The sequence below is a fragment of the Linepithema humile genome, chromosome 3 (genome assembly GCF_040581485.1).
Source record: "Linepithema humile isolate Giens D197 chromosome 3, Lhum_UNIL_v1.0, whole genome shotgun sequence".
In the NCBI taxonomy this organism is placed as follows: domain Eukaryota; kingdom Metazoa; phylum Arthropoda; class Insecta; order Hymenoptera; family Formicidae; genus Linepithema; species Linepithema humile.
The window spans coordinates 20,593,369-20,619,108 of record NC_090130.1 but is presented as its reverse complement, the minus strand read 5'-3'; the positions used below and the strand labels follow the sequence as shown (position 1 = coordinate 20,619,108).

The window sequence follows — 25,740 nt, the reverse complement described above, 5'->3', positions numbered from 1 at the left end:
GGAACGCGAGGGAGCTGCTCGTAAGTAACTGTAGTGGTTTTGCGCGAGCTTTTCTTAAAAAAAAAAAAAAAAAAATTGTAATTCTGAAAGGAGAAATGCAGAAGTTGTTATATCTATGGCGGTTAATGCAAAGCGGTTACATTTTAATTCACATTAATCGCTGTGAATTTATTGCCTCAACTAGCTTGGGAATATAGCCGCTCTGTGAAATAATTTATGTAGATTTATAGATCAAAGTTCAGCGCGTGAACAGAGACACTTGCGGAACTAAGTCTACTTTGTGATAATTTAATCGAGAAATTCTCTATCTTATAAAATCAACTTTTTCCCCCCCGCGATCTCTCTGTTGTTAAGTTATAGATAAATTTTCAATAAGTTATAAATGCTCTCTGAAGGGCTGATCAACGCCGGTTAACTTTAACCTTTGCTTATCTGATCGTTCGCTTGTTTCTTGAACTGGAAGACGCGCAATAATTTAATTAAATATGCAAAAATAATTACGAAAAGTTTAGAAATTGATTTCAAGTTAGTTGAAAATTACGTATGCGCATCACACAATTTTGAAGTTTTATGCTTCGCAAAATTAACAGCGAAATCTACCGATGACAGGCAGGATGTTTTTGGCATTTTGTACAAGAATTGATATTTGCACGATTAGAGACGTCAATATTTTTTTCGCGGCATTATTTGTGCGGATAACAAATGTATAGGAACACTGATTTTACGGCCGATTAATAAATTACTTAAGTCGATCGATTTAGCCGACCTTGATGTAAACTTAGCGCTAAACCGAAGCGCCAAAAGACAAATTTATTCACCCGACGTCCTCGGCGACGCTTCCTTGTTCATCCGCGCTTTCGTGCGAGCATCCGAATCAGACAAAGTGTTCGCTTTTCTAGGTGAAGGACCGTGCTGATCCCCGCGATCGGTCTCGGTGCCGCAGGCGCGGGTGGAAGGCAAGGGCGGGTGGAGGAAACGAAGAAACCAGGTAGGCAGGGAAGCAGCGGGCTCGGTGAGTTGGGTGAAAATCGATGGCCATCAGCGCCCATGGGCGGCCTCGCGTTTAGGACAAGGAATAGCCCCTCCCAGAAGACCTCGCTCCGGTGGGGCGACTGCTGCCCCCCGAATCCCAACCCAGCGTCGTCGTCGGCCGTCTGGAAGCACCGTCATCAGGACATGCCGCCGGTGCCCGTGTGAGGCTGCCCCCCGCTGTTGCGTGATTGTACCTCGCGGGGATTTCAAAGGTACACCACCCCACGTTCGCGCGTTCTGGCGCGGAGCGCCGATTCACACCCCCTTCGTCGATCAGAATTCGCTTTTACACGCTTCTCGAAATGGCAGCGGCATTTCTATAAAGTAGAAATCCTTTTCCTTTCCCTAGTTTGATTCTTGTTCATGTAACGTGGAGGAAAAGGAGTCCAGCGCGCGTCCCGCGAAGAAAATTCTTAGCGACACTGCGCTTTGTAGTTTTCATAAACAGAGTGTACGAGAGAAAAATCGCATCTGATGATTTGAGTCTCTTCATTTCAATTTTAATGCGCTTTCTTTGGTATTTACTCGCGATATGATTTTTATTGCGATACAAAAATTTGCATGCCTCTGTTCTTACTGTTCTCACTTCAACAATTGTTTTCGGACCCGCGTGTCTCGTGAAGAAAACTCTCAGCGCGACCGCGCTTTATAGTTTTCATATACAATATTCACTCGCAATATAAATTTTTATTATGATGTACAAACATTCCCAAGCCTCTGTCTTTATTGTTTTCACGTCGAAAATTGAAACGTTAACGTTGAACCAATTTTGGTTATATTTTACAAAGCACAAACTCTTTTATAATATGATCGCTTGCGAAAAGAATAATGTTATAAATTCCAATTCTTCGTGCAAATTTTTCAAATGTGAAAAAAGAGGAGAGCCGCAGCGTTTTTACATCGCTGCGTGAGTATGTATTCACATTTTAATCAAAGCTGCATCTTTTTGAAGCCGGGACGCGCGACGCCCCGGGTAGACCGCGCCTAACAGGATTAGAGGGTGAATCCGGCCGAGCGATTTAAACGCCCCTCGGGTAGAAACATAATATTTGCGCTTAGCTGCACTTGTTGGGCGCGAGCGTGACGGCCACGGTGTTAATCAAGCGGAAGACTTTAATATACTCTACGCGAAATTGATAAGTTCTTCTTTGTAAAACCCACGCTGAGGTTTTTGCATCCACGGTGACATTATCGTCGTCGACCGTAGCGAAGAAGAAAGAAGAAAATCCATATATCTATATTTTTTTTTTCCCTCGCGCTTTAATGGTCAACAATATATTGGATCTTAAGAAAAACTGATGACAGTTCAAAAGATCAATTTTCAGCACCATTTATAACGTTCTTAATGTCACCGTAACTTAAATGCCAAGCCGTTAACAGACGAGAATTGTTCTTTGACAGCACAGTGTGCATTCTGATGCCAAAACGATCATTTCAAAGGAAGTTTACGATTTTTATTTTTGCATAATTTTTTTGACTCGGTGGAGTTTTTTCAACAAACAAGTTTTTTTTAACATTATAACACTCAAAGCGCAATAAATCTGCAAATTTAATTATTATGGTTTGCAACAGTCAACAGTCTTGTATTTTTGCATCGTCGCTGAGGGTTTAAAAATCTTTTCTATGATAAAAAAATTCCTGAAGAGAAGAATTTTGTTGAAAATTGCATTCAGGTATCCAGACGGTCCCAAAGCGGATCGACCGCCGAACTTCTCGGACCTACGTCTCCGTCAACTCGAGCTCGACCCCTCCCCGAAGATGATCAACGTCGCCGGTGTGGTCTCGATCGTTCTGTTCTACCTGCTGATTCTCGGCGTGGGGATATGGGCGGCCAGGAAGAAGGAGGCGGGCAACGACTCCGAGGAGGAGGTGATGCTGGCCGGTCGCTCGATCGGGCTCTTCGTCGGAATATTCACGATGACGGCGACCTGGGTCGGCGGCGGTTACATCAACGGCACCGCCGAGGCGATCTACACGAGGGGCCTGGTCTGGTGCCAGGCGCCCTTCGGATACGCCCTCAGCCTCGTTTTCGGTAAGTCGCATCGGTTGCTATTTATTTTTTACAAATGCGCTCGTTCCTGATCCTTGGAAAGCGCAAGCTGCGCAATTCATCCTGTACTCCAGGATGCAGAAAACAGGAATTTTACGTATTCTTTAATTTTTTTCAGAAGAAATTTTTTTTAAATGTAAATTTATATTTTTTATAGTACAACATACATTAGTTTCGTTTGAAATTTCGAGGAGACAAATTTTTATAAAAATGCGTCATAGATATCAAATTGAAGAATTTCCAAGTTATTTATAACAATATTACGTATATTTTTCCGTAAATATCAAGAGATTGATTTGATTTGATTGGTTTTTTTTCAAATCGCGGCTCTTGATTGTTCTGCTAACTTTTCGTACTTGTCATACGTCAAAGTTACTCGGCAGGAGTAGGACATTAATGATAGCATTGGCGACGTAGCGTGTGGAAATGACGCAGTTGTCGAAACTTTTCTCACGATATCACGTAAGTTTCGTCTTAATCTACCGAAAGGGGTGGCGAAGTCCGTAATCGTAAACTCGCGTAAAAACAGACGAAAGACCGGTCGAACGATCGTCGATCGATGGCGGCGCTTTCTTTACACCGACGCTGCACGGAAATGCTTACGGCCAACCGGGGGGAGTTATGGCAAAGCCGACAATAGAGTTCCTGTAATATAACAGACAAGCGGCGGAGTGTTCGCTATCAGCACTCCCGCATATAAAAGCGATAACTTTGTTACCAATGTCTCGCGCTCGGCCAAGCGACCTCGACAAAGAATACGCGTCTATAAGTCGTCCATTGAAAGCATAGCTTCGCTATGTCCACATCTATGAATGATCGTCAGGTAAGAAAAAAATTACAAAAGATTGTTTTTTCGAACTTAAAATTCACAATCTCTTCGAAATCACAATATTCGCTGAATCTTTTTCTACTTTCATTCTTTTATCGTATTTCTATCTCTAAGGAATTGAGAAATGTATCTCTTACATTCGCAATTTAATTCTTTTGTATACTTTTTTTCTTGAAATTTAGATATTATATTTATCGGAGAAAAAGCTACAAATTTATCTGACGACGCAATCTGTATTTTCGCGATCAAAGGATTTAAAAAATCATCGACAGGATCGAGTGTGCATTAGACTTTCACGATAAGTCGCGCAAGTTATTTTTTATTATTTAGAAAGCGAAATATCTCACGCCGTCCCGATTTCATAAATCATCGATTGAAAAGGAATCAAATTTATGCGCGAAAGTCATGGTTAAGTCTCGTGTAAGAACAGGTTTCGTCGCTTCACAGTCACGTTTGTCACGCTAAAGATTATCTAACAGACAGATCAAACACGTATTTCAAGCGCTGGCAGAATATAAAAGAAAGTTTTTTTAATAGATTGTAACATGTTTTTTTAAGGAGAGAAGATGATTATAGTCGCGTCAAAAAGTTTTATTAGGATACATTCATTGCCTAATTTATTTCTTTAACGGTCGAAGATTTTAGAGAATTGTAAAGAAGACAGAGACAAGGAGTATTCCGCGAATTATTTCGTATTTCATAAAAGTACTTTAGATGTGCCGCGTAAATGCAAAATCAATCAATGAAAATGATTTTGTGATTAATACAATCAAAACAGTTATATGGAAACCAAGATTTTCATGCTGTTTTTTAATATTTTAATTATTATATAAGAATAAATATGACAAACGTTTTGATCTATTTCCGATCACTCTCAGTGTTTTCAAAATCTGTCGCAATTACAATCTTTCCAATATATTGAGTTGAAAATTCTTCAGATTCTTTTATAGCAATAAAAGGCCAATTCTGGAATTTTTAGATGCATCCAATACCGTCCAAATCAAATATATTTAACTACTAAATTAAGTCACGTCGCTCAAAATCGACCTGTTGACCTCATCTTCAAATTAAGGCCACATTATTATCGTGTTCAGATGTACGCTGTCAAAAATTAAAACTGTCGGATTTTCTTTTCGCGAAAAAGTGTGTCAGCTTATAAATGATCGACGTTGACGTCACGTTGTTGACTATCGCGACGAAGAAGCCCTGTCGTTCTCGACAATTTCGGCGGCGCTGTTGCAGGTGGTATTTTCTTCGCGAACAAGATGCGACAGCAGGGGTACGTCACGATGTTGGATCCGCTTCAAGACGCGTTCGGGGAGCGCATGGGCGGCCTCCTCTTTCTGCCCGCGCTATGCGGCGAGGTCTTCTGGGCGGCGGGCATCCTCGCGGCCCTCGGCGCCACGCTAGCGGTCATCATTGATATGGACCAGGGCACCTCCGTCATCTTGAGCGCCTGTATCGCGGTTTTCTACACCCTCTTCGGCGGTCTCTACTCCGTCGCTTACACCGACGTCATTCAGCTATTTTGCATATTCATCGGTCTGGTAAGCGCTCGCTTCTGGAATCGCTCGAACGCAATTTTATTTCGCCCGGAGTGGCGCAATCGCTTATTTCGCCTTCCACGATGTTCTCGCGAACAGCCTGAAGTGCACGATTCGAACTGAAAATTTATAATTCAAATTCCGTTCGAGTAAAATTTGTTTTGAGAGACGAAGATATATTGTGGTCTGCCGCTGGAGCTTAATTGCGCGTTTCTTTTTATATCTCAAGTGGAGCAAATCTCCAATAAATTTCGTAGTTCATTTCCCGTGCAACGCTCGCTCGGACGAGTCTCCTGTAAAATACGACGGAGCTAATCGATATCGCGGCACCGCCGGCGTTTGTATTACCAAATTTATACTCGGTGACGTATAGATGGTGACCCACTTCGCGGAAGAACATATCAGGCTATTATTTTTGCAAAGCTTCACAAATACGGCTTCTGTTGTAACGCCGAATTTAAAAAAAAAAAAATCTCACGTACAAAGATTCTTTGAACATTCCTTTTGGCAAATAAATTCGGCCGACTAGAATTAAATCTCTTTTACAAAAGCATACAAAACACGTTAAATAACACGTTGTTAAATTCATGTGTTTTAATTCTTTAACTTTCAAATATTCCAATTGCATATTATTGCCAATTGAAGAAACTATTATTTTATATGAGTGTATAAAAATAGAATTAATTTAATTACGCTGTGTTTACTCTCTAGTAATTAGCTGAAATTCATTCATTCATTCTTACACTCGTGTTGTTTTCGTTTCAAGTTTTACTCCCTTCAGTTTCGAATGCAAACTCATCCTTTCATAACAAAACGTCCATTAACTGTGATTAATCAGGATAAAATCAGGCCTTTGAAAGAGAATCGCAGCACCGAAATAGATTCTTTATCCAGAAAAAGAATCTGTACAATTTACGTTAAATAGTTATAAATTAGAGCTAGCTTCGTGCTTTTTTATTAAAATTGTTTTAAAAGATTATTTAAAAATAAATTTTATAACAATTATTTTCTAATCTGATTAGCGAAAAATTGTTTTTATAAATTACACATTATTTCAAATATAAAAAAATTTCAATATACAAAACATTTTCAGCGCATAAAGTTGCAAAATCGAGAAATACTCACATTTTAAAAATTACTAAATAATTTATACAAAAAATATTACAGCGAAGTTCATTTCTAATTAACGAATATTTTTATTAAAACTCGAATTGTGATATAGCAAGCAATTTTTTTATTTTGTACATTCAATTAGTGAGGCGTCATAAATGTATTTTGCATATAAACAGTTTAGTAGTTTGAGAGAATTAATGTAACAGCTTTTTTGTTCTGCAAAGAGTTTTCATTTTTCATACGTGCATCACGTATCTGCATCTTGTAAAAGGCGTCGGTAACGATTTCTGTTTATAGTGGATGTGTATCCCGTTCGCTTGGACAAACGAGAAAGTACAGTCCCTTGGTTCCATGGACGTTGATTGGATCGGTAAAGTGAAGCCCGAGGAATACTGGTTTTATGTGGATTACGGTTTACTTTTGATATTTGGCGGTATACCCTGGCAAGTGTACTTCCAACGTGTTCTCTCCTCGAAGACCGCGGGGAGAGCTCAAGTATTGAGTTACGTCGCCGCTATCGGCTGCATCTTCATGGCTATCCCTCCCGTTCTGATTGGAGCGATCGCCAAAGCAACTCGTAAGTACACTGCACACTTAATAGTTCAATTAATTGATAAATATAGAGCGGCCAACTGATTTCTAATCTGTCGTAACTGAAAAATATTTTTGTTACGTCCTTATTTTTGTCTTGAAACAAAGAATTTTGCTATCACAGCGAAATTAGTGCTGGTACAAATTTTAATGGCAAAAATCAATTTGTTATAATAGCGATATAATTTGCAGATTTAGTAAAATTACTTACAGTAAATAAAATTAGTGTCTGTAACAAATCTCTTGCTTGTACGACAGCGCAAATTTTTTTTGCGTTTTCTCGTCTAAATTTTATCCTGCACATTCTTTCGCATTTTAATATCTAAAATAGTATTCAATTTGATCGATGTCTTATTTTATGTATCATATTTGTACAAGTATCATTATTTATCACATAATATAATAGAAAGGCATTGAGAGCCGTCGCGGGATGTTAGTGCGAAATTTTAATTTTTCTTAAAGAAATTAATTTATCAGTCTACGTGAGACAATTAATTTCATCATTATTATTTAATTGGAATATAAATATAAATATTGCTGGGCTATTATTTTCTTCTTGAAGAAAGTGTGTTAAGGAGGCAGTGGAAAAAGAGTCCAATTTAGGCGCATTAATAATGAAACGAGGCACCTTTCGTTCCGTCCTCTCTTTCGAGATCGTCTCCGTCTCGCTGAAGGGTGCAGTAATGTGCCCCCTCTTTGCAAGTCTTCCACCCTCTACTCGAGAGAGGATCGAATTAGAGCCCGGGCTGCTCGTCGTCCCACGCTTCTCCTCGCGTTCGAAGGCTACTTGACATTTGGTGGCGCGGCGAAGAAAGAACTGCTGGTATTTACAAGCGGCGCGGCGGCGAGCGAGGAAGGGTGGTTGCGAAGGGCGCGGACGGTCGAGGGGTGCCCCGCGGCGTGTACAATAGCGTGGGGCCTCGCCATGTGGCGTTGCCCTCGCGAGGGCGAGGGTCGAGCGTGATGCGACTCGGCCGCCGTAACGCAAACTGCGCGCGATCATGTCGCCGGAACTAATTCGATATCCTTGCATTGGTATGTCGCGGAAGGATTCCGGGCACGCGTGGACAACGGAAGGAAGAGAGGAGGAAGTGTATAAAGAATCGAAGTGCGCGACGAGTGGGCGTGACGCTGAGCAAAAAATGTAGGTGGGACGAGCAGTGATAGAAATAAATTGATAGGCCGACGCGAGCGCGGACAGACTGGTATTTTAAAGCATTATAGGTGCATTATTCGCTATATTAGCTAATGTAACCATCGCATTATGCCGCGGAATGATTCCGAGCACGCAGAGCGGGAGAAACGGAAGCTAATTTACGATGGGCGTGATACCGTGATGGATATTGAATTAATAAACGAAAGTGAACTGTTGTTTAGAGAACGACGTGTTACTTATCTAATTATCTTTAATTATCTAATACGATGAGATACAGTTACGTGTATTGATAATTTGTGGAGAATTATTTCCACTTCGCTATTGCGCCTCTTGACGTCTGATACAAAACAACTTTCTCCCCTGAAATCGGCAAAAGAAGTTATGTTCGCGCTCTGAAATCCTCACTGCTGCGTCTTTCAACGTCTGACGCGAAGCGACTTTTTCCCCTGAAAAAAAAATTATATTAACGTTCTCGAATCCTCGCGTCATCGCCACAAACGCGAATTGTGTGTTGCAGCTTGGAACGAGACGGGATACACCGGTCCTTATCCTTTCACGGAAACGGAGACCAGCATGATTCTGCCGCTGGTCCTGCAACACCTGACACCGGACTTCGTTTCCTTCTTCGGGCTGGGAGCGGTATCGGCGGCGGTGATGTCTTCTGCGGACAGCAGCATCCTCTCTGCTAGTTCGATGTTTGCTAGAAACGTTTACAAATTGATCTTCCGTCAGCGGGTAAGTTTTTCCGGCGGCGTTCGCGCCCTGCTTGTTATCCGCTCTCGACGTCTCTTCTCACTTCATCTTTCTTGCATTTATGCGCGCCGCGATGCCTCTTAACACGAATATCGCACGTGTCGAAGCATATTTTTAACGCGGTTCTGTATGCGACGAAACTTTATAACAAGCTTCTTATAAAGTTCTGTGCTGCCATGAATATCGGCGACAGAAATCAGTCCGCGATAACTTGGTTGTTCTCGTTTCTCCCGCGTCTGTTTACTTTTTTCACGCTAATTTACGTAAGAATGGCAATCTAACTTTTCTTTACACGGTTCTTTTTATTCATATTTTCTCATGAATGAAAATTTTTCTCATATAAAATCTCATATAAAATTTTCAATTTTTGAAATGTTCTTTTATTGATCATGAAAAGAAAATTTTTGTTACGTCACAAATAATGCAGTATTGAACATATATTTTCTTGCGTTTTATTTATGCAGATTGCACGTTTGCATTCTACTACGCACACTGATTGCATTAATTTTCCTTTCCGAATATTTTACGCGAGCGTATAATCGATTTTTCGCGAATTGAACGATCGTTCGCGTTTTGCATTCCACCTGAATTTATGCCGCGCAACGTTTATGCGACAATCCGCCCAAGTTTTCCCCATCATTTCCTATTCACCCCGGCGACGATACTGAGCCACGTTGGGCGTCCGCGCGTCTCCTGTGCAGGCGTCGGAGATGGAGATCATCTGGGTGATGCGGGCGGGGATCGGCGTGGTCGGCGTGCTGAGCACCGTGATGGCCCTCACAATACCGTCGATCTACGGCCTCTGGTCGATGTGCTCGGACCTGGTCTACGTGATCCTGTTCCCGCAGCTGCTGATGGTGGTGCACTTCAAGGACTACTGCAACACCTACGGCAGCCTATCGGCGTACATAATCGCCTTCCTGGTGCGCATCAGCGGCGGCGAGCCGATGATGGGCCTGCCCGCGCTGATACGCTATCCGGGCTACGACGAGGAGTCGTCCACGCAGATGTTCCCGTTCAGGACGATGGCGATGCTGATGTCGCTGATAACCCTCGTGGGCGTGTCGTACGGCACGCAGTTCGCCTTCCTCACCGGCCGGCTCGCGCCGGGCTACGACGTCTTCAGGTGCGTGGTCAACATACCGGAGGACGTCGAGCGGGTGGGCCCGGACCCGGCCGAGGGCGAGCAGATGGCGGTCCTAGCTGCGGGCGTCGGCAGGCTCTACGGCAGCAAGGACGAATCGAACGGCCGAGTGAATCCTGCGCTCGAGCCGGACTACGACATGGACCCGGGATGTACGATGATCGCGGGATCACCGGACAGCGTCGTCGGCGGCGGCTGCGGCAGCGGCGGCGGCGGCAGCTTCTGCGGCGCCGGGGGAGACTTGGTGCCGCACGTTCCCGGCGGCGCGCCCCGACAGCCGCAATCCAGCACCGCGTTCTAACTCCTGGTTCCGTGATCGGATGCTGTGACCAACAATAAGTGCGGCGGTGCGGGTGTCTGTCTTTCGTTCCCCGTTCCTAACCTCTCCAGCCCCCGCCCTTCTTCTTCGTCGGTTCTTCTCCCTTCTGCGCGCTTCGTTCGCGCGACGGTCGGCTGTCCTCGGACTCTGATCTCGACCGTTGCCGTGCTTCTCGATACGTTGAAAAATGGAAAAATCTTTCTCCCGAAATTCCCGACATTCGCTGGCGTTAATTTCAGGTAAAAAATCAGTTTTTTTTGCTTATCGAAGAATCAATCGCGCACTTTATTTGCACTTGAAATGTTTTAATTATTGAGATCTTTCTTTGCCAAAAAATATCTGTCGAATGATTATTCCGATTGAAAGCGTTCTTTCACGCTGGATGACAATTAATACTAGAACGTCCGCATAATTTCGCAACCCGAAACGTAATTTATTGACGCGGTGCATAATCGTGTAGCTAGCGTTGCTTTCTCTAATAACACGTCTCCGCGATTACTGTGGATGATCGCAGTCGTCATCGGCGTAAATTGTTCCATCCCCGGGGGTCGTTCTAGTGTTAATCGACTTTCCGACTCTCTCGCTCGGTTACGTAAGCCCTCGGTGTCCTGTTTTCCAGTTCGCATTTCCTTTTCCTACCCGCCCCTACGACCACGGAGCTCCGAGACGAGCCAACAATGCGGTGGCCTGCGGTAAGTCCGAACACGAAGTTTCTTTCGTACTCGCGTGTATGTGTGTGTCTGTGCGTGCATGTAGTTGCGTGTCGGGTGCTGCTGTCTGTATGAATATATGTGTGTGTGTATGTGTGTACGTTAGCACGCTGCCAGTGCCCGTGTAACGATCTGTACCTGCCCGCGTTCGCTCGCGTTCGTGTTTCCCGTCGCCACTCTAGAAGGAGCAATAAACGAGAGAAACTGGGAAAAGTAAGGGGGGGAGAAAAAAGGAAAAGGGTGACCGGAAAGTACGCGCGAGCGACAAGGGGATAAGCGTAGCGTTTCCAAACCGGAAGTCGGAGCTTCGGGCGTATTTCAGGCCGGGCATCCCTACACCGCACCGCCAATTAGGCCTAGTGATTTCCTTGTTTTCTTTTTGGAGAAGAATATATATATATAATAAGTATATATATATATAAAGATAATATATACAAAGATATTATATATATTTAGAGTTTAACAAAACTGCTTGAGAGAGCGTCTCGAAGTACGAGCGATCTGCCTGATCAGAGAAAATCGCGAGAATCGCGAGGGTTCCCATAAGAACTCAATCGATTGATTCTCAGCTTCTTAGGAATTAATTAGATCGAGCGGCCAACGTGTTTATATAAGATTATATATGGGAAGGGGGTGTGTAGAGACGTATCGCATACATTCTCTCGATTTTGCATTTATTAGAAGCCGAACAAAGGAGTCGTTATTTGAACCGCAATCTCTCACCTTTACAGATAATGATACTTTAATTTTCTTGTTTATTCAAAGAGATCTAATAGAGTTGAGACTCGAAATTTATTGTCCGCAATAAAAATATTATAAAATAAAACGGCGAGGAAAAGTACGCGATCTTGAAGCACTTTCCATAATTTTATCTCGCGATACGCGCATTAAATACAACTATCTGATTCTAATTTATTGGCTAATAAAATAAATAATACGAAGAACATTCGTGAAGCCAACGTGAGATAAGAATCAGACAGTTACGCTTAGCGCTAAAGCGCGTGATAAAAATATGGCACGAAGAAGCTCATCGACGATTAATATTTATCGTCGACCTGCATATCTATAATTATCAATTCGATAATAATTCGATTCCGAAATAAAATTAATTCAACATCTATTAATAAGTGAGCCATAGTATTATAGTGATAAATGTTATTCTGTTCTTTAAATAATGCTTAAATATTTGCGATATTAACGTTGTTTAATGTCGACAATTTTTGCTGGATATTTATGATGTTTTCGCTGTTGAACATTGACGATAAATATTGATCGGCCGGGCACACCTTCTCAAGGCGTGTTGGAAGAAAAATCCCATCCATCCAGTATGCCATCCTCCTATCGCGTCTCACTACGATTAGTTCGCTCTATAATTAGTTGCCGCGCGTCGTAATATCGAGTGCCCGTGTCGGTGTTAGGAGAAGAGGTAAAAACGAAGCTTTTATACTTGCGATCGATCGCTCTTCCCTCGCTTCGGCCAGTCGAACGTACAGGAACACGCATACGCGAATACACACGTATCCATTTACACTAGCGTAACGAGAATACGTGTATAGATGCGTTGTTAGAACCGGGTGGCACCGGACGATCATCTAGCACGGTCGCTCGCCGTAGAATTTTAGGTTCTTCGCGGCTCACGTGCGAGGGCGACCCAGTTTGTTTTTACTAATCGTGTTTTAAAAATAAACGGTTAAAATGTCAGACTCCTTTATTTGAAGAATGTAAAGGTCTCTTGAATGCTTTCACGTTTGCGATAAAATGTGATATCGAACGAATAATATTATTGATTAAACGTGTAAAAAAATACATATTGTACAAAATTAAGAAGCGCAGCAATAGTCTATAGACAATATTAAAATCGAAAAATTCATATTTTAAATATTTAGAAAATTTATGATTTATAAATAATTACGCTCCACGTTAGCATCTCTTTTTTTTAAGACTTTAAAAACAAATTCCAAGTAAAAAAAGTTCGGAAATAAATAAAGAACGATTGAAGTTATTAGGTTTGCTGTATCCTAACGCAATATTTGAGATTAATTCGTTTGAAAAATTATTTTACAGTATTGGAAATTTTCTAAGTTTCCTCTATAAAGAGAGATTTATTTAAAAAAACTCCTTAATTTCTTAAATATATAAATAATTACATAAGTAATTACGCTAAACAATACGATTCTTTTCGCTGATTATTTTTCATTATTCCTGCATTCTTCTTGCGAATGCGAGCCTTTCGTCGCGTGAGACGATATGGATTTTGACTGAATTCGAGTGAGCTGCGGAGTTTCATCAGGCAAATCGTTCGTAACGCAGGTCCGTTGTGTTTATCATATAGTATATAACATAAATGTATGATATAATATCATGGGCAGTAAATGCAGTAAAGCGAAGGGGAGAGATGGGTGATTGTAGAGTGTAATGAGAAAAGCAAATTTTAGACCACTCTGTCTCTCTCTCTATATATATATTATACATACGTACACGTTATACATATCGAAAAGACTAAATTCATAGGTGTTAATAATCGCAGGTACGATTTATCGCCATCATTGTTAATTTTGAAGATCCGTTTATTACGTCGTTCACAAAAATATATATCTTATATATTAGAGCCCTCGTGAGAGAGGGATGCTACGCAATACGCATAAATGCCTAGGAAAGATTCGTAATGTTACGCTCGTTATACCTGATTGCTCATGTATTGTATCATTTATCGCCAAAAAGATGAGAGCGCCGCGTTTCGAGACTGACACGTCAGAGGTGGATTAATCTGTCAGGCCCGAGAACGGATAATTTTCGGAGGGCTCCGTTAAAAGAGGGTTAATCAAAACGTAAGCTATTGAAAAAGAAAGGATTTATATTCTTTAATGGAAGAATTAAATAAAATTTTACTTAACTGGAAAAAAAATTAAATCATACAATTTAAAAGAAAAATTATATTTTTGAAGACTGTTATATACATGAGATTTTCTTCGACTTAAACTTTATTCCGCTCAGATAATCCGCCTCTGACCGGCGTTCTACTAGAGCTTTTTTTGGATTACGCATGATTTCAAGCGCACTTATAATACGGGATTCTCGAATCTCGAAACGCGACGTTACGTGTGACGACGGGATGAGATACTTTAGATAATTTCGTAGATTGTAGAGCAGTTTTGTACTTAGTTCCTACTCACCCGATGAATTGTGATAAGCGTCTGACTTGTAATTCTGCGCAAAGTGTGATTAAGTTGAAGTCTTATCGTTCGCGTAAAATCGTTTCCGTTCACATCGCTGCGTGACCGGTAGTTTCATCGTGCTTGCAAATACGTCTAGTTTAACATTTTTTCTAGACAAAAAAAACCCGTATATCGATTGTTTTTACTATAGAGCAGTGTGTGAGTCGAGTATATTTTTCTAATTTATAACGTTTTTTTATTTATTGAATTAGAATGTTCCGCTCGTTCTTTAAATCACTCAAACTTACGCAAGACTCGCCTCCGTGTTAAAATTTTAAATGTGCAAGATTGTTAACTGTAAAGAAATAGTAGATATAGACGTATATAGAATTATATGTTTGAGATACCAGAATTTTAATATTGAAACTATCAAATGACAGATGGAGGTGCTTTGAAATAATTTAGTATCGTGTTTGAAGAAAGGGAGGAGAGAGACATATCTATTTATAATCGAAATATCAAAGATTAAAGGGCTTCAATCTGCACGGCAATCTGCACGATAGAAGCCCCTGATAATTGTACGTTATCTAAAATATTACTTATCCCTTTGTCATGGTTTATAACTCGTTTATTTCGGAAAATATTTTAGGCCAAGAAAATATTAACGGATACATTTAATATTTTCGTTTCACTTCCTGAGAATTGCTTGTGAAAATTAGATCCGTCGTCGAGATAAATTAAGTCCGAATTATATGGCACTTTGTTCCCCATTCGGTATCACGCGAGCCGTTTGTTCACGAGCTTCTCTCTTCCGCGGAGTCGTTCAATGGTATCGAAGTGCTCTCAACCATGCGAGAATCTTTATGGTCCTTCGCTATTTGCCGGAAGTCGCTACCCGTTTCCGGATACGTGCCCGTTGTATTAACCGCTCGTTAAGCCGAGGCGTCGTTCGAGGTGAAATTACGAGCGCGTTCGCGAGAAGAACGGAGGATGCGCTCGCGCTACGTGAGACCGGAACAACGATTGTGGAAGGGGGTGGGGGGGGAGGCGGTTGAGAGGGGGGGGGGAGATACGTTGGACGAGAGTCGCGAGATGCTCGCCGCGGCATGCATCTCCCGTGCATTTCCGCTCGTCCGTCATTAAACTTCGTGGACTTTCACTCGGATATTAGAGACGATGACGAGAGCTGGCCGCCGGTACTCTCAGCTAATCCGAGAGGCTCGTGGACAACGAGCGCGCGTGCTGGAATCATTATCCTTATTATATTCCTGCCGAAGCTCGAAAGTATCGCGGTGCAATGAACCGTGCGTAAGACCGTCGTGCTTCTCGCGCTAGGAATACGAAAGTATCACAAATGAAAGTATCGTGAATTATTTTTGTACACAGCGTGCCCCCCTTTTTCAGCCGTTCGTGGATTTTTCGACGGAATTTAGAACCGGGCCTCGTCCCGATTCACAACTCCGCGCGCGGCTGTTTTTCGAGACTCGATATTTTGGAATATGAAAATTTGCATGGTTTTTTTTTTCCCCAGTCTGATTTGAACGAATGGTGGTAGGTGTGGGAAAAGAATTTTAACGAGCTCTTGAACTCTCTTAATTACCTTGATTGTAGGTTTAAATCTTCGAGCTCGCACATAAAATCTTCAGGCCTCGCATTCTTAGATTCTTATGCCATTCGCGAGAATTCTTGGATGATTGGGTTTCAGATTATTTACATTCTCTTGCATCACAGATTGTGCCGAGATGTAAGTTTATTGACTATTTGACCTCTCGCATCTTTGCATCCTTCAATCTTCGTATCTCATGTGTGTGTTTTTTTTTTAAATATTTACACTTAGAAAATTACCGCGAAGGTGAAAAGTGTGGACTTTAGCGAGGAATAACTTTATTCGAGTGTCGATTTTATTCGGGAATGATAATTTTGAGTTGCTTACATATTTGAGCTTCAAAACGAGATCGATCAACATCGAGTGTTAGATAGATTTTCCATCGTTTCTTTTGTACGAATTCGAGAAGGAAAGAGGTGGAGTCGCGTGAAGAACGCGGAAGAAACTAGTAGAACATAGCTTATGAGGCTATTCTCATAAGACGGCCACATATCATGAACATATCAGTAACGTTGTAATCGACAACGCAACGAGAGAAACCTACACATATCATAAAGTGTGCTCTATTGTATATTAGAGGTCATTAGTTTAAGGCGCGGAGAGGAGGAAGCGCATAATAAAATAAGACTCTGTATAAGAGATATGTATATACGATATATATATTCTTTGAGGCGAACGCGTTCGTCGCTCAACTCGGGGCGTGAGAGGGTGCTCGTGCTTTTTTTTTCAGCCGCGAGCGCTCTCTTGGTGCGCGGTTTTTGCGCAAGAGCCGTTTGAGAAGCCGCGCGAGTCGTATGTTGGAAATCTTGTTAATATAGATGTATATCGCATTGAGATTTGTATTCCGGATTATTTCAATTTAGCACTTTCCAAAATTCGAATCGCGATTCAAACGGCTACGGCATACAAAGCTTTTTTTACAGTCATTTCCTCCGAATAGAATTTTAAATTCGTGAACAGAATGGAAATAAACGTGGAAATTATTTACACATTTAATCTGGCTGTGAAATGACATTTTCACCGTTTAATCTGTAAATTTCAGCAGCAAAATATTGTTTATTAAGATACTATTTTTGATGCAAAAAAAAAAAAGAGGAATTAGACTAATCTGAAAAAAACTTGCGCACTTAGGACTCTATTCTTCCCCGCAGAGCGACGTTGTTTTGTTGCAAAATAAAACTGTGACTCGATAGCTAATACTCTGTATCGTGCGAAAAGGAGAACAAAGAGAGAAACAAAAAAAAAAGAAAACGAGTCGATAGCTCGATAAGGATTTGCGAGGACGATCTCCAAACCGAACGAAATCGTCGATCATTTTCCCGCTTGGAGACCAACAAAAAAAAAAAAAAAAACAAAAAATATAGCGTAATTAATGTTACGCGTCCCAAAATGCACGGGGTGACTACCTAACGTAGTAGAGTAAATACTTAATCATGTATAAAGCAAGCGCCCTCCCCGGCTCACCTCCTTCCTTTCCCCTGTCCCCGCCCGGAAGATTATATCCATGTATATGTATTGCAGAAAAAGCGTTACTGTATTATATGACATTATACGTGTATAATTGACAAACGAAAGAGATGTTGATTGTAAATGTTAAAAATAAACGGTGTACAAAAATGCCAGACAGTTCTCTTCTTTCGACGCGCGCGTCCTCGATCGCATCCCGACGGGCGCACAGTCGCGTTATCGCAGTTATTGCTATGACAGCTTAAAAATAGCTCTCCTCAAGGTACGCATGAACTTTTCCTACCTCGATCTAGAGCAAACCGAGCTTATTTACTCTGAAGACTTGGAAAACAACATGTTTTGGCGTCTTACGCGGATGAAGCAGGTAAGGGCGAGCTCTGAAGCAAAGATCTAAGAAAATGAGTACTCTTGCAGGATGAATTTGCAGATGAAGGATCAGAAACTGAAATAAGCAGATAATTGGACGAATAATAATCTCACAAGCGCGTCGCATCGAATTCCTTTTGAGTCTTTACTATGAATACCAGCCCGCTGTTAACCTTTGCGTCTTTCAAAGAGCGTGAACCTTGATATTTGAGGATTACGTCGATTTAAACCGCGAGGAGCTGAATTTTGAAGGAAGAACGCAAAGAAAATTTTGAAAAATCTAAAATTGTAATTAACGTGTGTGTTTATTTGTCGTTTGCAATTTAAATACGCGCACAACTGTACATTATTTAAACAATTGCTGTGAAAATAGCTCGAAAGTGTCTTCTGGTGAAACTACTGATTCGATTTTGTCATATGTACGTGTCAGATTTACTTCGTCAGGTTTCGCCGATTTTACACCTCGAAAGGAGACATAATAGAATAACGCGGCGAGAATCGGTAAGTTTAAATCTACGGAGCATCAATCGGAGCTCGGAGCATTAATAATTTTCGTCCGGCGGTGCTTTACGACAACCATGTATCAGGCATTTCGCGGCCAGACAGCGTCGGTCAGAGGGCACGGCTCGCTTTTGTATCGAGGTGGTCGCGGTATCGATACCGCACTTTTAGACGTTCCGCGGCAGGAATAGAAAGAGAGCTCTTAGTTATTCATGCCTTCCCGGTATCCGAGCCGTAGGAATCGATAAATCGACCGTCCGCTTGTGCCGGCCGACTAACCTTATGCCGAGCGCCTCGCGCTGGTCGCCTTGGTGGAAAGCGCCGGGGCTCCTTGAAGCGCTGCTCTATTTGAAATTACAGCGATTAATCGATGAGCCATAAAAAATTTATCTAATTAATTATACGATTAAAGAAACAAGAAGAAAGATCTAAGATATATGCAAATCTTTCGGTTTCCAGACTTAAAATTTGGATTTCAATAATTGCGCCGGTAAGAAAATATCCTGTAATTAAAAGATTCCTTAATAAAATACAAGTATATCCTTAAGAAAGAAAGGAATACTGGTTCTTTGCAGATGGGACGAACAACAAGTCGACGACCCGATAAGATTTCCTTATCAGCGTATAGCGGCTTTATTAGTACAAAAAGCGTCTTTACAAAATAAATAAGTTACAGGTTCCGAATGTGGAATCGAGTGTCTTTGTCTCGTGCATTTTCTTCCACTCCTCTTCGCTTCTCGCATACTTTTCGGTATCAACAAAGGACTCCATGAGCAGACGCTTCGAGATGCGTGGAAGTGGAGACAGCATTAAAAAGAAGAAGTATCATTAATTGTCGTCTCGTTCTTTCGGCCGTTCGCGAGAACGCGTCTGCCTTCAGGACGAGTGTTTCTTCGCTCGCAATTTTTCCCGACCGAGAACCCATCGTTGTTAAAAACTTTAGCACGAATTTCGCGGATTTACGCGCGGCGAGCAATCTTCGCACGCTTTCTCCGTCGACTGCCGGATGTGGAAATATTCTTATGAAGAGGATACATCCACACGATTGTTCCTATGATTATGGAAGATGTGATGATAACAACGAGATATCTTCAGCGACGATTATCCACGATGTTACCAGCGATTTATGGAAGATATTTTCATTAAACTATGAACACAAAGATCAGCTTTCGATCAAGGCTGATCTTTTGAATAAGCGACCGACGCCCGTTTCCTGATAACGTATGATCGACCGAGTCGATCAGTCAAACTGATGAATCTTAATGTCGTAATAGATCCGGTTTGTGTCGTCCGTTTCGGGAAATCTCATGGAAGCCGACGCGATTGAGCACGGAGATCGTCTCGCCGGGTGAACACGTGTCTGGATTAGTATTGGTATCCTCCATTACTGGCGTAGCTTTGTCCGCCTCCGCCGCCGCCGCCGCCGCCGCCGCCGCCGCCACCACCGCCGCCACCATTGCCGAAACTCGGCGCTCCATAGCTCGATGACGGTCTGCCGCCTCCACCACCGCCTCCAGAATAACCACCGGAACTAAAAAATGAGAAAAATATTCGTAAGAATAAAAAATAAGAAACAAAAATATACGTTCAGTAAAACTAAAGCAACGACTTACAATCGACGAGACAGAATTAAATAATTACGTGTTTAATTCTCATGATTTTTGATTGAACTCACCCGCCTCCGCCGGACGGTGCTCCGTAACTCGTTGAAGGAGGTGCCCCGTAATTCGACGAAGGGGGTGCTCCGTAACTCGAAGAGGGTGGCGCGCCATAAGATGTCGATGGTCTTCCGCCACCGCCGCCACCGCCGCCGGGATATCCGCCGCCACCGCCGCCACCATTAGAAGGCGCACCGTAGGAGGAAGACGGCGCTCCTCCGCCACCTGAATGTCCACCGCCTCCGAAACCGCCACCACCTCCGAAGCCGCCGCCGCCGCCGCCGGAGCTGGGCGCACTGTAGCTAGGCGAGGGTCTACCTCCGCCTCCGCCTCCGCCGCGTGGTGCCCCGTAACTCGATGATGGCGGTGCGCCGTAACTCGACGACGGTGGTGCCCCATAACTCGATGAGGGGGGTGCGCCGTAACTCGAGGAAGGAGCTCCACCTCCGAAACCGCCGCCACCACCGCTGCCGCCACCGCCAAATCCGCCGCCACCGCCGAAACCGCCGCCGCCGCCGCCGCTGGAAGGCGCGCCGTACGTGGACGATGGTCTGCCGCCTCCGCCCGAGGGTGCTCCATAACTCGTTGACGGAGGTGCTCCATAGCTCGAGGACGGAGGTGCTCCATAGCTTGAGGACGGTTTACCACCGCCGAAACCACCGCCGCCGCCGCCGCCGCCGCCACCGCCGAATCCACCTCCTCCGCTAGAAGGCGCACCGTACTGCGAGGACGGCGGACGGGACGGAGGTGCCCCATAGCTGCCGGATGGAGGTCTGGATGGAGGAGCTCCGTAACTGGAGGATGGTGCTCCGCCGCCGAAGCTTCCAGAGCTCGGTGCTGCGTAGCTGCTGGAAGGCGCACCTCCACCGAAACCGCCTCCGAAACTACCGCCGCCGCCGCCGCCGCCGGACGGTGCCCCGTAGCTCGATGAAGGAGGTGCCCCGTAGCTGGAGGACGGTGGTCCACCGCCGCCGCCACCGGGGTATCCACCGCCACCTCCACCGGAACTGGGCGCTCCGTAAGATGAGGAAAGTCGTGCGCCTCCGCCGCCACCGCCGAATCCTCCGCCGCCGCCGAATCCGCCGCCGCCGCCGAATCCGCCGCCGCCGCCGAATCCGCCACTGCCGCCCGAAGGCGCGCCGTAGCTCGACGATATTCCTCCACCGCCACCGCCGGAATAACCGCCGCCGCCACCGCCGCCTCCTAGATTAGGCGTACCATAGCTGGTTGACGGTGGCAGATAGCCGCCCGAAACTGGTGCTGCAAATTTTATTATATTCGAAAATTTTATTCTTTGAAAATATTTTAGTGCAAAACGGATATAAATTATGTTTCTCGTCTGTTTCTGCTGCTTACAGAACACTCGATTATCCTTCAATCGACTTCACGTTCAAAAGACATTTCTTTAGAAATTACTGTATATACTTTAATTAGTTGCTACATCAGTAGCTTTTACTTTCTTGCATTGCTGATGATTTTTTATCATATCCGGTTCTCAGTATCTCAGCGAAATTACCGCTAATGAAAATCGTTTATTGTTTGCGGTAGCGTTATTAGCGACGAGGTAAGTAATGAAGTTCGACAATAGCACTTTGTACGACTTCCTAGCAACCGCGACTGAAGTCGACGGAAGTGCAAAATGGGAATTCGAAAACTTCGTTTTCTCCTATTATAGAAGTTTATAGAGATATCCAAGTCGTCACGGCAGTATTTTGTCAGTCAGTTTAAGTTCACCACATCCTTTAATAAAGTTTGAGTAATAAATCAAATTCTGATTTAAAATTTGCTGATTCAAGAATTGCCGTCTCTCGAGCTCTCGAAAATATATAAGATTCAAAACGCTAAAAATTTCCTCACATACAACTTCCGAAATCCCGACTTCAATACACGACGCACACGTTTCTCAAGCGAAAGAAAACATCCGGCGCGAGCGCATCGGAAAATTATACTCTAAGGCAACTAAGTACGACGTCTGCGGAAGCGTAATCAGGCCGTGACGATTTCTTATCGCGACTCCATCCGCCACCTGCTCCGCGCGCTATCATCATCCGGCGGATTTGTCGCGAAGAGGAGCGATTACGCTCGATAACCTGTCCTGTCGGTCGTTTTCACAATAATCGCATGCGTCGAATTTTTTACGCGCATTAACGCCTGATTGAGTCACGCTCGCTTTCTTCGCGGTTGATGCGCCGGAACGCGAATGGCGCGCGTTCGTTTGATTTATTGCGCGAGTGCATTATGTCTCGCTGCGACGTTTGAAGAAGCGATTCATCGCTGGTATCGTTTACGGCCCGCGGGTCGGCGGGTCGACAATCATCGAGTGAGGCCGAGTGACAGACCGGCCGAGTGTGTCAATTAATCCGAGATTAACAATTCGCTACTCTCACTCGTCCTGCCTGTTATACGGACGGAGATGTATGTATCTCTGTTATCCAGAACATAGAGACGTATATCTATTATTATAGATGGAATTGTAATCCTTTCTGAATCTCGCGTTGAAATTCGTGACAGGTTTTGTGGAAGCTTCCGCTTCGATTTTAGCAGAAATGAATAATTTATGTCGCTGGAATGGCAACGAATTCTGAAATAACAGATTTTCGTTGCAGAAAAACGTCCGGAACAAAACGGAATACGGTAAAATATTTTTAAATATAATACGAGGCGAAAACAACAATGGTATAGAATAAAATGGAACGCGATAAAAACCGTAAAAAAAAAATAAACGTTACAAAATTTTAACGTTTTGGCGGGATTTCCGCATTAAACGACCGCGTCCGCGTGCGTTCGCAAAGCTCCGCAATAATTCGCAGCCCAGGCGTGACTTGAACAATGACTTGCGAGCGTGTGAGTGACGTTTACAGGTGTTAACGAAATCGAGACGATCGCGACGCATAAGTGTTGATAAAGTTTCGGCTTGCACGCTCGCGCTGGATTAAGCTAGATCGCGGGTGATAGCATCCTGATTTATATACCGATTCCGCACGCCATGCGCAATTTGCTTGGAGATGCCGACCGATAATTCACGTCGCCCTCTAATGCCCGTCTATTTCAGACCCTGCGCGCGCGGTTTCTACTTCTTCGTGCGTCCCGATTTCACAAATTCGCCTGTACTACTTCTAAAACGCCTGGGAAAGAAGGCGCACAATCGCTCCTGAGCGATTGAATAAATTTAATGGAAAAAAAAATCATTCAAGGGACAAATTACAATAATCAGTTTATGGCGAAATAAGAGCATCTTGTTTGAATAGTGAGAGTATTAATTGCGTGCTTTTACTACAATTAACTGATAGCGTGCGGATGCGTGAAACTGCGTAAAGTAGTACGCCAACAAAAATGCTTGAACCTTATCGTGGATATACGTCGACCTGAGCCGACACTATCGCCGTGTGAAATGTTCTAATGGGAATTGGAACGAATATCTAATAAGAAAATGAGAAACGTTATGCTTGCACTTGAGAAGCGTTGAAAGTGATGCGAAGAATTCAATCGATCGGATCTACTAATTAATAGAAGCAGTATCGAGAAAGCATTTATAATTTTTAATTATATTGAACATTCTGATAGTTTGACGTGCTGCTAACTGAAGGCGAAAACATTTTCCAAGTTATCGTCCAATTTCTGTTAATTTTTACTCAATTCTTCCATTCATTATTGGTTCAAATTTACTGAAAGTGAAAATATTTTCCCAACTGCGGTGTGATTATTTCTTATGCAAAAAAAAAGTCGTCGGACGACTGCTAGACTCAACTGGTGGACTTTCTAATAAGTTCTCCGACATACTGACCACAAATTGGAGTACTAATTAAGTCGCGCAAAAATATTACGTGACAGGCGTGTTCGCGTAATGCGTGCGTTAACCGTAAAATTAGACATAGTACGTTTTTTTTATAAATCGTCTTCTAGATTGCATTTTATTAGAAACATTATTTCAGTAGCTGTTGCGGTGTAATAGATTAATGGACTACCGGATACTAAAAACCGAGATGGAAGAGCAAACAGAGTAACCTAAGAGAGAGAGAGGTGACTTTAATATTATAAAAGCATTCTTTACTTAACGTTATTAAATGCATTTTATCTCGCTTTATAATGAAAGATACTGAATTCTGAGATTATACTTTAGCGTAATATTGATTTGATTGGTAGAATTTCTTACTCCATCAAATAACATAAAATATTTATCAACACTAAACATTTGCATAGCTGTTTTATATTAACATGTAATTGCGCTCTTCCATTCGATGTTAACGAAAAATTAACAAACTTAACAAATTCTTGAAATTTTTACACCAAATTTTCATTCGACGCGAGTAATTAATTCTGTTCGCGTGTCGTTCTGTCACTAATGCGAAATCACGGAAATTCGTATTTTCCGACTTGGCGAATTGCGAAAACGATAGAACGCGCGAACCCTTCTTCTTACCGTCAGCGCGAATGGGCCTCAGCAGCAGAGTCGCGGCCAGCGCGGTCGCCGCCAAAGGAGCCCAGCTTCTCGCGGACCTCATGGTCCTCCTGCGCTCTCGTGGTAGACTTCGAGTCCCGCGGCGCCGAGTCACATGCACGAATTTAGCCCTCTGCGTTCGACCGAGCGTATGCGTCCAGAATATCCGTCACGTAAGCAGCGATAATACGGGGTGAAACGAAAGGGAAACCAAGATGCGTGAACGAGGCGCGGCGGCACAACGGTGGCCTACTCGACGCACCCGTGCGATTTCGTCTAACGTGCTTCAAACAGCGTGCATCTCGCTTATATAGTTGGCCGTCTTTTGGAGAAAGTCCACGTCGGGAGTGCAGGAGGATGCTACCGGCCAGGTGAGACTCCCGGGGAAACGTGGGAGGCAAGGTGCGCGAAGGGGGATGCCGCGACTGGCGGGGACATACGGACGGATGTTAGGCACACCGATGGTCCGCGGGGAGTCCGCGCGAGGTGGGGATCGAAGGATCCACCGCTCGGGAGGATCGGCAACGGGATGTCCTGGCTCGCGGTTTGACCCTGGTCAGGCCGTTAAAGGGGCAGCACTTTTTTTTTCGTCATCACTCGTCTCGGAGACGTTCTCTCGCTCTCTCGCGAGTTTAGCGCTCTCATTGCGAGAAATCTCACACCAACCGGCCAGCTGGCCTTGGTATCATCTGGCTCGCTGATGGAAGAGCGAGAGTAATGCAGCATTGCTCGGGCTGTCGATACGCGAACTCGCACGGAGCGAGAGATATGATTCGAATGGATAGGAAATAAGATATTCCGTCGGACGATCAATTGGCTTGTGCGGATAAAGAGCATCGTAAAATTGAAAATTGGATAAACTTCGACTTTCGTGAAGCACGTACGGAATAAGTAGAAAAAATAACTTGCAGCGGGAAACTTTCATGGAAATGAGATCACGTTGAAAAATATATTTTCAGTTTTCTTTATTTCGAGTTGTCTAAAATTGAATATCTCGTCGAACAGACATGGGAGAAAAAAGTATTACATAGATCGGTAAAAAAGTTTTACAAATCCGTAATTTTCATGAAAACGATATATGTAACACCACGTACGCACTATGAATGTACTATGAGCTGCTTGTTTCACAAGTGAAGTTTCGAAAATCTGCGCGTCACAGAGTCCTTTCTCCGAAAAGTAAGTCCATCAGTAAGCAAGGGACGTGCGATCGAAAATTACTCGCTCGCAGTATTCGTCGCACGCATAACTTCGTTCGAGAAACGTACTTGTCAACTAGGAACTAGATAACAAAGTTAACGAAGGAACACA

At 43.4% G+C, this 25,740-nt stretch overlaps 2 protein-coding genes across 2 annotated transcripts; one reads left to right on the top strand and one right to left on the bottom strand.

The window, feature by feature from the left end:
* Window positions 1-899: 899 nt before the first annotated feature.
* On the top strand, window positions 900-17,624 carry ChT (choline transporter). Its single transcript, XM_012367841.2, has 6 exons — window positions 900-1,244; window positions 2,706-3,064; window positions 5,154-5,458; window positions 6,866-7,145; window positions 8,833-9,050; window positions 9,770-17,624. Exons 2-6 carry the CDS (start codon window positions 2,791-2,793, stop codon window positions 10,511-10,513), a joined length of 1,821 nt encoding a protein of 606 aa, XP_012223264.2. The 5' UTR covers window positions 900-1,244; window positions 2,706-2,790; the 3' UTR covers window positions 10,514-17,624.
* A 1,321-nt stretch (window positions 17,625-18,945) lies between these two features.
* Window positions 18,946-25,282, bottom strand: LOC136998563 (loricrin-like). Its single transcript, XM_067351402.1, has 3 exons — window positions 24,415-25,282; window positions 20,012-21,254; window positions 18,946-19,867 (listed from the first exon to the last, which is right to left on the bottom strand). Exons 1-3 carry the CDS (start codon window positions 24,494-24,496, stop codon window positions 19,702-19,704), a joined length of 1,491 nt encoding a protein of 496 aa, XP_067207503.1. The 5' UTR covers window positions 24,497-25,282; the 3' UTR covers window positions 18,946-19,701.
* Between the last annotated feature and the right edge of the window lie 458 nt (window positions 25,283-25,740).

Bases quoted from the DNA above. Each gene is read 5' to 3' on its own strand.
- ChT (XM_012367841.2), top strand. From the start codon at position 2,791: ATGATCAACGTCGCCGGTGTGGTCTCGATCGTTCTGTTCTACCTGCTG. The intron at 3,065-5,153 runs GTAAGTCGCATC...GCGCTGTTGCAG, and splicing joins CGCCCTCAGCCTCGTTTTCG to GTGGTATTTTCTTCGCGAAC. The intron at 5,459-6,865 runs GTAAGCGCTCGC...TTCTGTTTATAG, and splicing joins TTTGCATATTCATCGGTCTG to TGGATGTGTATCCCGTTCGC.
- LOC136998563 (XM_067351402.1), bottom strand. From the start codon at position 24,496: ATGAGGTCCGCGAGAAGCTGGGCTCCTTTGGCGGCGACCGCGCTGGCC. The intron at 21,255-24,414 runs GTAAGAAGAAGG...TAAAATTTGCAG, and splicing joins GAGGCCCATTCGCGCTGACG to CACCAGTTTCGGGCGGCTAT. The intron at 19,868-20,011 runs GTGAGTTCAATC...CTCATTTTTTAG, and splicing joins GCACCGTCCGGCGGAGGCGG to TTCCGGTGGTTATTCTGGAG.